This window comes from Salmo salar, chromosome ssa09 (assembly GCF_905237065.1).
Source record: "Salmo salar chromosome ssa09, Ssal_v3.1, whole genome shotgun sequence".
Lineage (NCBI taxonomy): Eukaryota > Metazoa > Chordata > Actinopteri > Salmoniformes > Salmonidae > Salmo > Salmo salar.
In genome coordinates, this window is record NC_059450.1 from 116,157,106 (window position 1) to 116,172,646 (window position 15,541).

The window sequence follows — 15,541 nt, forward strand, 5'->3', positions numbered from 1 at the left end:
ACTTTTTGATGTCTTTTTTTGAGTGGGTGAACATACGTTGTAATCTCATTGATCAACGTCTCAACCAAATACTACCAATTATCCACGTTGAGACGAAGTGGTGTGCCCAGTGTTGCTATGTTCGAGCTCAATCTGTTCACAAATCCCTGGCCACTGCGTCGTGTACGCTCTAGCTGCTCCTCACCTGTAGCATAACATCTGACCCCAGGCAGTCTGGCATCTGCTAGACCAGGATGCCCAAGCAAAAATGTCCATCCAACAACCCCACTACGAATGTAAATTGGCCTGTAGGACTTAACCTATTGACTTTCGTCCCTATGATAGATGATGTTTTGCCACCTGTGTTGGCTAGAGAATATCGAGCTTCCCTGACTCTCAAGGAGGTGAGGGCACACCTGAGGGATAAACGTAGTGCGTAGAGGATTACCGCCTCTCTATTTCTGTACCACAAAGCTCTTTATTGGTCTTAGCCTGCCGTGGCAGAGAACGTGTGTGTGTGTGTGTGTGTGCGTGTGATTTTGTGTGTGTGCGTGTGTTTTCCATCTACCTCCCGCACCTCCTGCAAAGCACACTCCACTGACTGTTTGGATCTATCAGCGTGTACATGATCTCTCTTCCACGGCTGGACTGAGGAAATAAGGGAAATAAGCAGTATCACAGCGGGCCTATCCCAGGCATTAAGGAAGAGTTGTCACGATGATAGTTACCATGCTAACAGCTATGTACATGGTGGTCAGAGTAGTAGAAAAGGTAAGCCCATGTCTATTGATAACGTTTACATGCCGTTAACAGCTGGTCCAACTCGTGGAGTTAGATATGCATTCTGGAGACCATTCAATCTGTATATTTGACTTTGTACCACTTTATTGCACATTTGATAGGCTTTGATAGGCTTCAAGCTGCTAACTGTTTAAATAACGTCATCAAATGTCCTAATGGAATGCCCGAAAGAGTTGTCCATGTATGTAATATCTATGGTGCTACGATGCTACATTTAGTTCATCAGGATTCCCATCAGCCATTCCTATGTCAATGCTGAGCATAAATATCTTAGATAGCTTTCTCCACAGTGAGGGCTTTTAATTAAAAAACATTGAGGAAGTTGTCCTGATTAGTGTTCTGTACGCGTGAAAAGGAGAGTGAACTGATGGTCAATACTCAACTTGATCTCATCATTTCACTTTGGGATTTGATGTAATTGGATGAAACACACACACACACACACACACACACACACACACACGCAAATGTAATCCTTTCCATGTCTATCCCAGATAGGAGTGCGGTTTGTGCGCAGGGATCCTCCCTTGCCTTTCATGGTGACCCAGGCTCTGCCCTGGCAGGTGCACCACGTGTCCCAAAAAAGGAGGAGCAGCGCAACAGCTGAGGTCAGTCCCTCAAACATTCCCATCCGCCATCTGCCACCGCCAGCACCACACCCCTAACACCACATCACCCTCCCGAAAACATGCCTCCAATGTGTCATGACCTCACAACTGAAACAACCACTTAGATTTCAAGCCATTTCGGATACCTCATCGTTGGGTGTTTTTGATTAGTTAACGTCGCACACGACGTGCTTCTCGCCCACTGCATGTTCTTGAATTAGCTAATGTTGACTGAGGACCTCGGCTCAACATCCAGCCAGCAGGTATTACAGCAGCAGTGACGGCTCAGGCTGGGACTGGGATTAAGAGTAGGGTGTGGGGGATGGTAGCAGTGTACAAGAAAGCCTGTAGAGAGAGGGCCATGCTATCTGAGAACTGTTTCATGAGAAACAATGGAAAGAGAAAATAAAGTTACGTGGACGCAGTCAATAACTTTTGGTATTACAATAACAAGACAGAAGCAGCCTTTGAAAAGCCTGACCTCAAATGACTTAAGCATGGTTGCTGTCCGACATGATGTAGGCCTCAGCTCAATAGGTACAGGCCAATAGGTTCAGTAGACAGACAGACAGACAGACAGACAGACAGACAGACAGACAGACAGACAGAAAGACAGACAGACAGACAGACAGACAGACAGACAGACAGACAGACAGACAGACAGACAGACAGACAGACAGAGCGGACGGACGGGCAGGCCAATCCCAGGCTTCTTCTCCAGCAGGCGGTACCTGTAATCCCTACTGAGGGGATTTGTGTCTGCGGACGTTACCCAGACTGGAGGTAGTGTGTGTGGCTCTGCTATTGGCCAAGGCAACACAGTTATGTCAAGAACATGTGCAGCTGTAGCTGTGTGATCTCTGGTGAAAGGGATAGCGATCTGCCGATATAACAAACTTAACAAATGTACAGGGGAATGGAGGTATATAACGGACTAGAGGTATCTGACAGTGCTAAGTATAATTTCCCCAGACATTTATTACGAATAAGGTAGTGAAAATCTCATGAAATCATTATGTTTGAAGGTGCCTACTTTTTGTTAGTCTGCCACACTCATCGGATGCGATAGGAGGCGCCAAAGTCATTCTGACACAGAGAGACCAAAGCGTACCGACAGAAGGATGTACTGCATAACTTAGCCTTTTCAATGCCATTGCGATGACAGAATTACACCACGAACAGCTAGTTAACAGCACATTTGGAGCCATCAACGCACAGCATTTTTCAATGCCTCCTGGCCACCCATTATTGTAGTGCTGAATCACACAAGCGTCAATTACCAACATTTACCGAATTGGAAACTGAAACACCACTACAGAATGACATTCGCTACATGACCTTAGCTATGGGGACACATAGCTGCCTGTCTGCAAGTCGGGCTGCCTTGGAATGGCTTGTGAAGAATGACACGATCACGTTCCAAACATCCCAGCTCTGACGTTTGCACTGAGCAAACAGGAGGTGGACAGTCAGGCGTTCCTGCAGTAGCCGAGCATTTCCTGTGTGTGTCTGTGAGCGTGTGCGCGTGCACGTGTGTGTAAGTGAGAGGGATGTAACCAGTTGCTGGTGCTACATCATGTTTGGTACTTAGAAATTCTAGGCAACCGTCAATTCTGGAAGAAAATAACTTTGAAATGTCTCATGAGTTTAGTTCAACTGCCTGTACCCCATCAGAACCCAGAATATAAGCTTGTTTTACTCCAATGTTTGTCAACGAAACAAATGTAAACGAACACCGTATAGCCACAAAACATGGTTAAAACTATACTTTTTACATAACGGATGGTCAGTCCTCGCATCAATAGCTCTGTCTATGAATTTGAGAGTGGTTACTTTTCTCCAGCACTAATCCCCTCAGCTTTTCACCAAAATAGTTGTTATTGTTTCAACTGCAGATTACCCCTTTAACCACTTTTGTTTCTGTACTGTTTTTTTTATTGTAGCTTCTTTGGCAGTTTACACTGTATTCTTGTTTACAGTACGATGGCCCGAGGAGGAACAGCCTAGGAGTGTTCAGAAAGAGTGAGTATGAGACCAAACGATGTTTAAAAGAGTGAAATGCGCACATCTAGAAAACATTTCCCAGGTAATGGACCCGAGAGGAAAACATTAATGTATATGTTTTAATTGCTACACTGGTATGCTGCTCACACAGTGTTTTAATGGTTTGACTGGGTCTTCCTCATTACAACCCAGTTACGGGTCGAAACATCATTTTCTCTTTAAAACACTTTGGGGGCAGTATAGGAGTGTGTGGATTTATATTTTTCTTATCTATAACACCGAATATTCTGTGGCAATATATCTATAACAACGAAGTAGAATCGCCTACCCACATAGAGGCTTGCTGAAAGGCTACATTACTTCATAACCCCTAACGTTACAAACCACTTGTGCCTTACTACTTATGTACTTGCTACGTTGCTACACACAGTAAATTCGGACCTCTTCCCCAATACAACGTTGGCTGTTGCTGTTGCCACTTTGGCTGTGCCCTGTCTCCTGACGTGCAATCGGAAAGACTCTGCGTGCAGCAACGGGTGTGCAGCGGCGCCCCTCAGCCCCACCCTGCCTGTGGAGAAAGCTGCCGCCACCATCCAGAACCAGTTCAGGAAGTACCAGCAGAAGAAGAAGGAGACCAAGTAGAAGCACACCCGCACCACCCGAGCTCTGCAAGACAGACAGACGGACACAAATACACTGGCAGGGGACACAGACAGACAGACAGACAGACAGACAGACAGACAGACAGACAGACAGACAGACAGACAGACAGACAGACAGACAGACAGACAGACAGACAGACAGACAGACAGACAGACAGACAGACAGACAGACAGACAGACAGACAGACAGACAGACAGACAGACAGACAGACAGACAGAGAGAGAGACCTCTCCAAAATGTAAAGAGCAAGAGGACCAAACATTTCCTCTAACTCTTGTTACCTGTGTTGCATAGCGTGTTAAGTAAAGCAAAGTAAATAGTACAGACTGACTTGAGACGTCGGACATTATACACACACACACACACACACACACACACTCAACCACAAAATTAACAGACAGAATATTACACACATCCTGTCTTATACTATGTAACTGAATATATAGACGTATGTATGAATAATATGTCCTTTATATGCTAATGTAATATGTGTATTTGTGAAGATAATTATGTGTGAAGAGTATATTTGCGTGTGTGTGTCAGTGAGCGTGTCAGCGTCTGTGTGAGAGCGTGCACATTGTACTGTATGTATTGCAGTATGTATCCTACTTCAAAGATGAATAGATGGGATTGCTAATGCAAAAAACATACACTGAACACACTCCATTAAACTCCTGAGTAATCCTGGATTTGTGTTCTTTATGTTGCTGCACTGCTCTCTAGTGTTGAAGTATTGAATTGCTCTAATTTTACATGTTGGGTTATTCCGAATGTATAGTCAATCATTCTTGTGATTTTCAATAAGACTTGCTCGTTTTAGTTCAAAAAGTTTTCCATGGCAAAACATTTTGCCACATTATGTACTAATAAATACACCACTTGATCCAGTGTGAAGGAAAGGATGGAAAAAGGAAGATATGACTCATAGAAAGATAGCTTTATTGCACAAGGTGTTGGAGTACTCTTTTTCTGGTTTTGTTTGTTTTCATAGAAAAAAAAACAGTAGAGTTAAACAAGCAATTGCAAATTGAAGCAAATTTTCCATAAAAGTTTAAGAACTCTCTCTATATTTTTTAAAACGCTTTTTCCCTCACCCCTTTGTCATAAATTTGTTTCTCCATTTTTCTTTTTATACCCAACAAATAATTCAGAGCATGCAATGCCGTTTTTCCTCAACAGAAATAAAAAATGAAATAAAAAAAAGTGAACTAGAAAGAAAATCAATACAAAGCAACCAATGGCCCAAACATTTTAATCTCAGTAAAACTTCTTGAAAAAGAGGAACCAATTGTGAAAGCAATTCTGGATAATTTTTTTTGCCCCATTCAAAAATCGAATTCTAAGCAGTGTTACTATAATGCTATAGTTTTCTTTAACCCTCTCCTGTTTAAAGTTATAACTTGAATCAAAGTTTACATTGTGCCCTGGTTTCATTTGGAGATGTTGAAAATAGTACTTATTTATACAAAACACTTTGCTATGTACAAGAGTCTTTAATAGTGGGGTAGCAATGCTGTTGGGGTAGGAGGTGCGGGTAGGGGTAAAATCTGAGACCCCTTTGAGACCTGATATTAACATGTGTCCTGGTAATGGATCTGGGGTCACATCCGGTCACACCCAATCAAATTGGGTTGGAGTAGACCATTTGGGACAAATCTGATCACAGGACACGTTATTACCAGGTGTAACTGAGAGTCTGATTGGTCAAATAGGTGGGGCAAAGGTCAGGGTAGAGTGGGGAGTTTGACTCCTGACCCCATCCAATATGCACACAGCTTTTCCTGTGATTGGTTGGAGCTAGGGAGTCCCTGATTTCAATTGGCTAAACAGGCCTGCCCCTTCACGTGACACCACCGTGTGTCTCAAAGCAAACCATTTCAAAAGAATTGCATAACCAAGGAAGCCAAAACAAAATAAACAGTACCATAATAATATTCATGGAAAGGAAATGTTCTTCTCTCTGCCTACTCTCCCTGTCCTGTTCACTGTCTGCAACAGGCAGGGAGCGTGACTGTTGTCAGTTATGAGCAGTTATAACAGTTATATGTATGTCCGGAAAAGGAGTACTGTGCAGGGACATAATGACAACGGTAAGACACAGAGGTCACTATGCGCTGTCTTCATTAAGTTCAGTCATGCGACGTCATGGAGGTTGTCAACAGAACACACCTTCGGAAGGTACAGTACAACAGGTTACATTTGGTTCTACCATTTGTACTCTCTTAACACCTGAAGTAGGGTCATACTTCTAAGTTGGCCTTAGATTTGGGGACGTACACAATAAGAATGTGGGTTGGCACTGTGGCATGGCCCACTACTGTTACCTGAATTCCCATGTGCCAGGGTTAGTTGTGCCAGGGTTAGTTGTGCCAGGGTTAGTTGTGCCAGGGTTAGGCTCTAAACTGAAATCAACACGGGATGTTGCCTAAGCTATGTGACTCAGTGCTGAAGCTACTGTACCGCTCACTAACTAGTGCTTATAAACGGTTAAAGGTTCCCTGAAATCTTTCTTTCTTATGTCAGTGATGTCCCTCACCCTTTCTACAGGTACAATTAAAAGAGGGTCTTGCTGACCACAATGAATGCACTTTACCTCACTGACCACAAAAGCCACTATGACCCCAAAACTACCGCAGTGTCGTCTACTTTCCACCACGGTGGACCACAGAGGCAACTCCAAACCAAATCAACGACAGGTCTGATGTTATTAAACACAGTAACCACACTGGCTACCATGGGGTTCACTGACACACAAGCCATTCTGACACAAGCCATTACAAAATGCAAATAGACTGCATTAGATTGCAACCAGCCTCACTGACTAAGGTACTACCCATCACTGGGCCTTAACTACTTCCAGTAGATACTTAGGGTTACATCCTGAATGGCATGTTTGGTGTAGTTCTGTTCCTGCACTGTAGCTACCTATGTACCTGGCAGAGGGGCAAACGACTATGAGGCCATGGCATCAATGTTCACGTCCCCAAACTCGGCCTCAGATACCGTAGCTAACGCTCAATTTCATCTCTCTATATCTTTTCTTGGTTGTGCTAGCCGTTTCCCGTTCTCCTCTTCCTTCACTCTTCCTCTTAACTCGCGGCGTCTTCCACTGAGCGATTGTCTCATGAGTTATATTTTCATATATTTTCAATTACGATGACTTTATATCTCTCTGCTTTATTTAACAGTTATATATTTTCGATATATTTAGATATAAATATATATGTACATATCTTTTACAACAAATATGATATATTTTTTATTATTATATTGCGAGAGCCCTGATGTGAAACTTTCCATTGGGAGCAATCATTTTTTTGGGGGGGGGTTCTTTGTCATGGGGCTCAGCTTTGGGTTTAGAATAAAGGAAATAAAGAAAAAAAAGGAACGCCAACAGAACCCGACAATCCGCTTCAATACATTTACATGGGATGGGGGGGGCCTTAGATAACAGATTTATCCTTGAGACCACTTCATTTCATCAAACTAACTCGTGTCCACCTGCCATCTCTTCCCTCCTTCCCTAAACACTTACACAGACGCTTTGTCTTCCTTATCTATCCATCTCTCCCTGCAAACCAACGGTCCTCGCTGCATTATCACCTTTGTATATTCTCCTCTGTTTCAATCTGAAATCTGTTTATCCGTCCATCTTTCTGTCGAGTTCGTCTTTTGTCAGTCTGTCTGTCCGTCTGTTGGCCTGCAGTCCGTTTGTCAGTCAGTCCCAACTATTGTCATAAATGTCTGCCTGCCTAGCAGAGTGTGCTAGAAGGTCACAGTGAGACTGTGTGGATGGGGTGGGGCATGGAGGATGGGGGTGTGGTGGGTTGGAAGTGTTTAGGTAGACAGAGGGGTGGGGTTTGCAGGATGGGGGTGTGGTGTGGTGGGTTGGAAGTGTTTAGGTAGACAGAGGGGTGGGGTATGGAGGAATGGGGATGTGTGGCACCAAGCGCAAACGAACGACAGAACAAAGGGTATTCTTCCTGCTTCAGGGGATTGGAGAGAATGACAGAGAGGGGCCAAGAGGAGGGGTGGTCATTTCACCCTTGCGCCTCTAATGAACGGCAAATCAACTCCCTCTCTCTGTCCATCTTCCTCGTCATCTCCAAGGCGACGCTGCCAGTGTCAATCACACCGGGCCAACCAAAGTCCAGAAGGGAGAGACCGACATGTGACGTCATACAGTGTGACATCATCGTCCCCAAACCACTGTCACAAGTAGCAAATGGACAGGAGTTTTTTTAACGCACGCCTCCGCCAAGGAGTCAGCATACAGATTGATTAAAAAGGTCCACTGCAGGTGTGTGCCAGCCACATGTATACATATATATTTACACATATACACGCACACACGCAGACTCGTGAAGGTTCTGTGAATCCATTCTACCCTCTTTTAATGCACATGAGTTTATATATTCCAAAAGAGAAAAGCAAACATAAAAAAAATACAGTTCAGATTCATCTTTCATATGAAGACGAATCCTGTTTTTTTCCCCCTCGCTCTGTTTCCTGTTGTCCTATAAAATAGTCAGTAACACTCTATACTGTGTCATGAATTGCATGAAAAAAATTCCCCAAGGCTCCTCCAACAAGGTTGTGGAAACCACAGTTTGTGACCTGTTTGTGTGAGTCCGTACCAGGATGGCTTTGGAGGGCCAGAGACAGACACCAAGGTTGTTGGTTTATGCATAAGCACTTTCCGTGGCAATGCGCTGCTGTTTGACCGCTGAACTCTCTGTTCAGAGACGTGAAAAGAAACACGTAAAACGGCCTAAAACATCTAGACAGGTTTATGTGAAACTACATCTCTTAGTACTTGGAAGTGCACATGGAAAGTATTTTGTGCATAAGTTCTGAGGTGTCTCAACAGATAATTGGAGAGAGCGAAAGAGAGAGAGAGATAGAGAGAGGGACAGTGGGAGAGTGAGAGAGAGAAAAAGTTTGCAAAAACAAATATAAAAATGATATTGAGTTTAGCTAGTTCTTTCCAGGGAAGGTAAAACAAAACAATAGAGAGAGGAAGAGAAAGAGAGAGAGAAAAAAGGCAGAAAGAAGACAAACTCCTGTGCTATAAAAGCCCAATCTGGCCCCTGCCGAGCGGCCCCTCTGGCCTGACAGTGCAGGAGTCAGGTGTGTGTACGTGTGTCTGTGTGGCCCCTAACCCTTCCCAATGCTCCAACATCTACGCCAGTGGCTCCAGCTACACCAGTGTATAAGATTTGGAGTAGGCCCCGCCAGCCGCCTGCTTCTGTCTGTCTAGTCTGCCCAGGCCTGACGAGCTGCTCTCCAGCAGAGAGTCTCTGGACTCTCCCCCCGTGGCTCCCCCGCTGGCTGCGTCGGTAGCGGCTGCAGCGCTCTGGGCAGAGGAAGAAGAGGAGCCGGGCATGGTGAGAGTCCTCTGGGGCAGGGAGGAGGTGCTGGAACCACCAGACGGCCCTCCAGTTGTCCCTCCTACAGCACCACCGCTTCCACCCCCCGATGCTCCTCCTGAGGCGCTGAGGCCGGCCAGGCCAGCGTGGCCCACAGTCAGAGCCTGCTGCTGCTTGGAGGAGTCCAGAGTCATGTGGCGGCCCTGGGAGTGGTACGCCCGCTGGGCCAGGCTGCGGATGGAGGCCTCGCGGGGCGGCACCACCGGGCACGGGTCACGCAGCTCCGACTGCTTCCGGAAGAAAGGGTCTGTCTTCATGTAGAGGGGAAGGTTACAGTAGTCACCTGGGATGGGGGGATGAAAGAGAGAACGAGGGAGCGATAACGATTTTACAAGCATCTTTATCGGGCACATTTGTTAAAGGTCAGAGTACCGGTATGTGTCTAAAGTACAGCAAACAACCCTGCTCACTAACCATGCTTAGAGGCCTTTACATTAGACTGATCTACAGGATCATTCTAATCAGCCGCAGGTCTCATACTCACTTTTGCCCGTCCACTCGCTCTTGTTGGCGCGGTGGGGGATGGGCACGGCTACGTTGGTAGGTCTGCCGCGGTCGTAGTCCTGGGGTTTGGGTGGCGAGGCGGTGAAGCGACACAGGCCCGTTTCGGACGGGGTGCTCATGGAGGTCATGCTGTCAGCGTTGTCGTTGGTGCCCGTGGTCATCTGGTCTGAGGAACTGTCTGAGATGAAGCACTCGGTGATCTCAAACTTGGCGTGCTGCAGGTGCTCCTCAAGCTTGGCGTGTTCGTAGGCCCGCGCCAGCTCCTCATAGGTGGAGGACGCGCTCTCTGTGGACACCATGCTGTTACGCCCCTTATCTGAGGACAAAGACAGAGAAAGAGAGAGAGAGAGACAGAAACAGAGAGAGAGGGAGAGAGAGAGAGAGAGAGAGAGAGAGAGAGAGAAAGAGAGAAGGAGAGAGAGAGGGAGAGAGAGTTGGTGTTGTACATGAAAAATAGCAATCTTACACCATCTCCTTGGACTACAGATGTGTGTGTGTACGTAGCCTATGTTGTGTCCTTTGTATATGTATGTATGTCACAGGAGGTTGGTGGCACCTTAATTGGGGAGGACGAGCTCGTGGTAATGGCTGGAACGGAATGAGTGGAATGGTATCAAATACATCAAACATGGTTTCCGTGTGTTTGATGCCGTTCCATTTGCTCCGTTCCAGCCATTATTATGAGCCATCCTCCCCTCACCAGCCTCCACTGATGTATGCATGCAAGTGTGTATATACGGCATATGTGTGCGTACGTGTATCATGAACTGTGTGTGTTTGTGTATCACAAGTGTGTATATCACGAGAGTGTGTGTGTTAAGAGTGGGTGTGTAGTCTGGTATGTAGCCTAATCCTGAGTGTGTGCTGAGTGTGTGTGTGCATGATGTGCCAGGCTCACCCGTGTCCTGTGAGAGGCTGGCGCTGTAGCTGTCGCTCTCGGTGACGGTGATGCCATGCTGGGAGCCCACGGTGCGCCAGTCGGAGGTGAGGGTACGGGCGGGCGTGGACGACTGGCACTTGGTCAGGGTCCACTGGCTGGAGTAGCGGTTCCTCGTACTGTGGGTGGACTTCACGCTCTTCCTCGACACCGGGTCTTCCGGGGGAGAGAGGGAGGGAGGAGAGGGAAGAGGCGGGAGGAAGGTAGGAGAGGTGGAGGAGAGGAGGAAAGGTGGGGGAAGGGAGGGTGGGAGGAAGGAGGAGATGTGAAGGAAGGGAGGAGAACACAAGAGTGAGTAAGTTAAAGGCAATGATGGAGGGAATGGACAAGACCTATAATATAAGTCCACTATGTGTTTATCAATTGACCAAGAACATAAGACTAAGTGCAGTTAGGGCTCTCCACTCACTTGTCCCTGGTCTGATGTCAGACATGTCAATCAGAGGGCCGGTGTTCTGGATGAGGGCGGGGTGATGCACAGACACGCCCGTACAGAAGCTCTGTGGATTCATGTTCTGGCTGAACTCTGTGTCCGTCACTGGGATGGTGGCTTTGTCTTCACCTGACAGAGGGATTGACAGAAGCAACAGTTATTCATGACAGAGGATTCATGCTCATTCAGGAACACCAATTTGTATTACATCCGTATCAGGTAGGCACTCAGCAACACAAAAAAAACACACACGGACGTACACACACACACGCACGCACGCACACACACACTACACTGACCGATCTGTTTGATGCCTTCCTTATCCTCGATGAGCAGCTGGACTCTGGGGATGTCGATGTGAAGTCGGGGGCCCTGGGGGGGCCCCTTCACAGGGGTGTCAAAGCTCCGGTTATTCTTACTGCTCCAGGGACACAAGGCACACACACACACACACACACACACACACACACACACACACACACACACACACACACACACACACACACACACACACACACACACACACACACACACACACACACACAGAACGTAAATCCCCCTACTTCAGAAATAGGAGTTCTCTATCTGCCTTTTAAGACATTCACTGTATCTAGAGGTAAGGTAACCGCAGATGTTCAGTGTGTTGTATGAATGTTTCCATTGGGGTATGAAATGTAAACAGAGGAACAGCAGAGATAAGATATATTACCTGATCAGCATCTCAGCCAGGCTTTTGGCATCTGGAGGGATCAGTAAAAAATAGCAGGGCTTCAGTTATGTGGAGCACAATAAATCAGATATTAATTATGCTCTCTCAACACGTTTTCTTTCCTTCACTCACCCCTCAACCCTGTCTTCTGCCTTCTCCTCCCTCTCTCTCTCACCCCTCAGTCTCTTCTCCACACCTCCCCTCCCTCTCTCTCTCACCCCTCAGTCTCTTCTCCACACCTCTCCTCCCTCTCTCTCTCACCCCTCAGTCTCTTCTCCACACCTCTCCTTTCTCTCTCGCCCAAGATCCATCTCTCTTCTCGCCCCTTTCCTCTCTTTCTTCCCTCTCTCATTGCTCTTTCCTCTCTTTTGCTCCCTCCCTTACGCAACCCTCCATCTCTTCTCCACACCTCTCCCCCTTTCCCTCCCTCCCTCCCTCCCTCACCTCTCAGTCTCTTCAGTCTCTTCTCTTTGCGTTTCTTGCGGATGACGAAGAGCAGGGCGACGACCAGAGTGACCAGGATGACGGGGCAGCCAATGGAGAAGAGCTTCTTAACGTCGTCGCCTTCGGGCCGCGCTGACTTGATGGGAGGGATGGTACCTGCTTAGAAAATATATCAGGTTACAGGACATTATATCAGCTTTTATATAAATGGGTACAAGTGTGGAAGAAGATGTATGGGGAGAGGATGAGGAGAAGAGAGACAAACTAAATTGGTTCTAACAAATCATTTTAAAAGGAAGTCAACTGCTATCCTACTACATGAGTTGTCACGAGTTGTCACACGTCTAAACATTATAATTGGTTCTAATTCTATTTCTAAGTCACATATGGAGTATTATAAACTGCGTGGTTTGAGCCCTGAATGCTGATTGGCTGACAGCCGTAGTATAGTTGGGGCGGCAGCGTAGCCTATTGGTTAGAGCATTGGGCTAGCAACCGCAAGGTTGCAAGCTCAAATCCCCGAGCTGTTCTGCCCCTGAACAAGGCAGTTAACCCACCGTTCCTTGGCTGTCATTGAAAATAAGAATTTGTTCTTAACTGACTTGCCTAGTTAAATAAAGGTAAAATAAAATAATTAGTTAAGCAATAAGGCCCAAGGAGGTGTGGTATATGGCCAATATACCACAGCTAAGGGCTGTTCTTAAGCGCAACGCGGAGTGCTTTTGCAAAGCATTTAGCCGTGGTATATTGACCATATACCCCAAACCCCCGAAACGCCTTATTGCTATTATAAACTGGTTACCAACGTAATTAGAGCAGTAAAAATAAATGTTTTGTCAAACCCGTGGTATACGGTCTGATAAACCACAGCTGTCAAGGCTCAAACCACACGGGTATGACAAAAAATATATATTTTTATTGCTCTAATTATGTTGGTAACCAGTTTATAGTAGTCATATCCCAGTTTGTCTATTTTCTTATGGTCTTGTGTACACCTAGCGAACAGTTATTTAAATTATATGATAATTCTTTTAGCATTTTATTTGGAACGGCAAGCCAGGCAAAATTAAACGGGCCTATTTATATAATGAATATGAATTAGGAGGGCAGAAATGATTAAATATTAAAGCATTAGATGTCTCACTAAAGGCTTCAGTCATACAAAAGTTATACTTAAATCCGAACTGGTTCTCTAGAAAATTAATAAGAATGTTTCACCCCATGTTCAAGAATGGCCTTTTTCCCTTTATTCAGATTACAACCTCTCACTTTCAGTTATTTGAAAAGGAAATAATCTCCCAAATATTGATATTTAAAAAAAAGCCAGATAAAATTGGTTGCAATTTCAATTTAAAGGACCAGAAAAAAACAGAACAAATAATACAACAAATATTGTGGTTAAACTCAAATATACTAATATATAAATATAAATATATATATCTAAAAAAAATATATATATAAAAGGTATAATCTTTGTAAATGATGTCATAAATAGGACTGGTGGAGTTATGTCACATATGCAGCTAACAAAAATATATGGAAACGTCTGCTATACCTAAAATTACAACCATCTACTTGCAGCATTACCGCAAAAATGGAAGAGGTAAGTGGAATGGGGGGAAAGTAGAGAACTTGTCTGTCGGCTCTGCATTAAAGACCATACTTGGTTAAAAAATTGTGATAAATAAAAAAGTATACCATTATCATTTAAAGACCGTAAAATTCACAACTCTCCCATATAGATTGCAAAATACTTGGGAAGAGATTTTCAACGTACCGATTCATGGTTTATGGACTGACACGCAAAACGACGACAGATTCAAAACGTAGAATTTTTCAATTGAAATTATTAGCAGATATTGTTGCGAAGAGACAGAATCATTAGATCATTTGTTTTGGTACTGTCCATATGTAGCTTGTTTTTGGTCACAGGTCCAGGAATGGCTGAAGAATTGTAACATTTACCTGGAGCTAACTCTGTATATAGCACTGCTGGGTGATTTGAAAATTCATAGTCAATCAATCAATAATATAATAATACTTATAATAATAATAATTTACAATCTGTAGAAATTAGGAGAATAGAAAGGTTCTGAACTTTTGTGAAACATCACAGCACAGTTGAAAAATATATGGCAAATAGAAATTCAATATGGATGGTGTTCAGAGATAGATGGGAGGGGTTGAATGGAGCTGAAGGTTGGGAAAAATAACAACTAATAACAACAAGATAACTAATGTAAAACATACTGTTTCCATAAAACGTATATAGGTACAGAACTTTTGCGAAAGAAATAGATGGGAGAGGTTGAGATTAGAGGAAGGACAGGAGTAAAAACAAACAGAATATAACTATTGTAAAATAGACTGTGCCCATAAAATGCATATAGTATGTATAAGCTGGAAGTTGAAGCCTAAGCGTTATTCTTTATTTGTTTAACCCTTTGTTGGTTACTGCATGATTCCATATGTATTATTTCATTGTTTTGATGCCTTCACTATGATTCTGCAATGTAGAAAATTGTGAAAATAAAGAAAAACCCTTGAATGAGTAGGTGTGTCCAAACTTTTACTGTATATATTTTCAAAAAAGATATGGGGAATTGGAAGTGATGCAGACAGTGATGTGAAGCTACAATGGAAGCTACAATGATGGAAGCTACAATCTATCTGCAATGTTAAAATCTACTCCCTAGAATTAAAAAAATAAATAATTCTAATAGCAATAAGGCACATCGGGAGTTTGTGGTATATGGCAAATATACCACGGCTAAGGTTTGTATGCAGGCTATATACCACACCCCCTCGGGCCTTATTGCTTAAATCAACTCCTTCGATAAGGTCATTTAACTTAAACATATATATATATTTTTTTACCAATTGTTCTCCTGCTCTAAGACTTTATTATCCATGTAAAAAATAAATATGGCGTTCTTTTGTGGGTTTTATTTCTGTTATTGAGATACGACAGTGAAGAGGAGACAGGAAAGATTGCGAGTCAGAAGAGCAGATTCGAACCCATGCCCCTGG

General features: G+C 44.4%; 1 protein-coding gene across 6 annotated transcripts in view; it reads right to left on the minus strand.

The window, feature by feature from the left end:
- Window positions 1-4,973: 4,973 nt before the first annotated feature.
- Window positions 4,974-15,541, minus strand: part of LOC106612398 (Down syndrome cell adhesion molecule-like protein 1 homolog) — a 168,914-nt gene continuing 158,346 nt past the window's right edge. For 2 of the 6 annotated variants that reach the window (XM_045724383.1, XM_045724385.1), the window contains exons 28-34: window positions 12,512-12,667; window positions 12,068-12,098; window positions 11,658-11,776; window positions 11,335-11,487; window positions 10,887-11,081; window positions 9,969-10,304; window positions 4,974-9,767 (exon numbers count right to left, since the gene is read on the minus strand). In XM_045724383.1, coding sequence (XP_045580339.1) covers window positions 9,256-9,767; window positions 9,969-10,304; window positions 10,887-11,081; window positions 11,335-11,487; window positions 11,658-11,776; window positions 12,068-12,098; window positions 12,512-12,667 — 1,502 coding nt within the window. In that variant the 3' untranslated portion in view covers window positions 4,974-9,255. Of the gene's footprint in view, window positions 9,768-9,968; window positions 10,305-10,886; window positions 11,082-11,334; window positions 11,488-11,657; window positions 11,780-12,067; window positions 12,099-12,511; window positions 12,671-15,541 lie in introns of all 6 variants that reach the window. The other 4 variants (XM_045724380.1, XM_045724384.1, XM_045724381.1 and 1 more) reach the window with 3 other exon arrangements.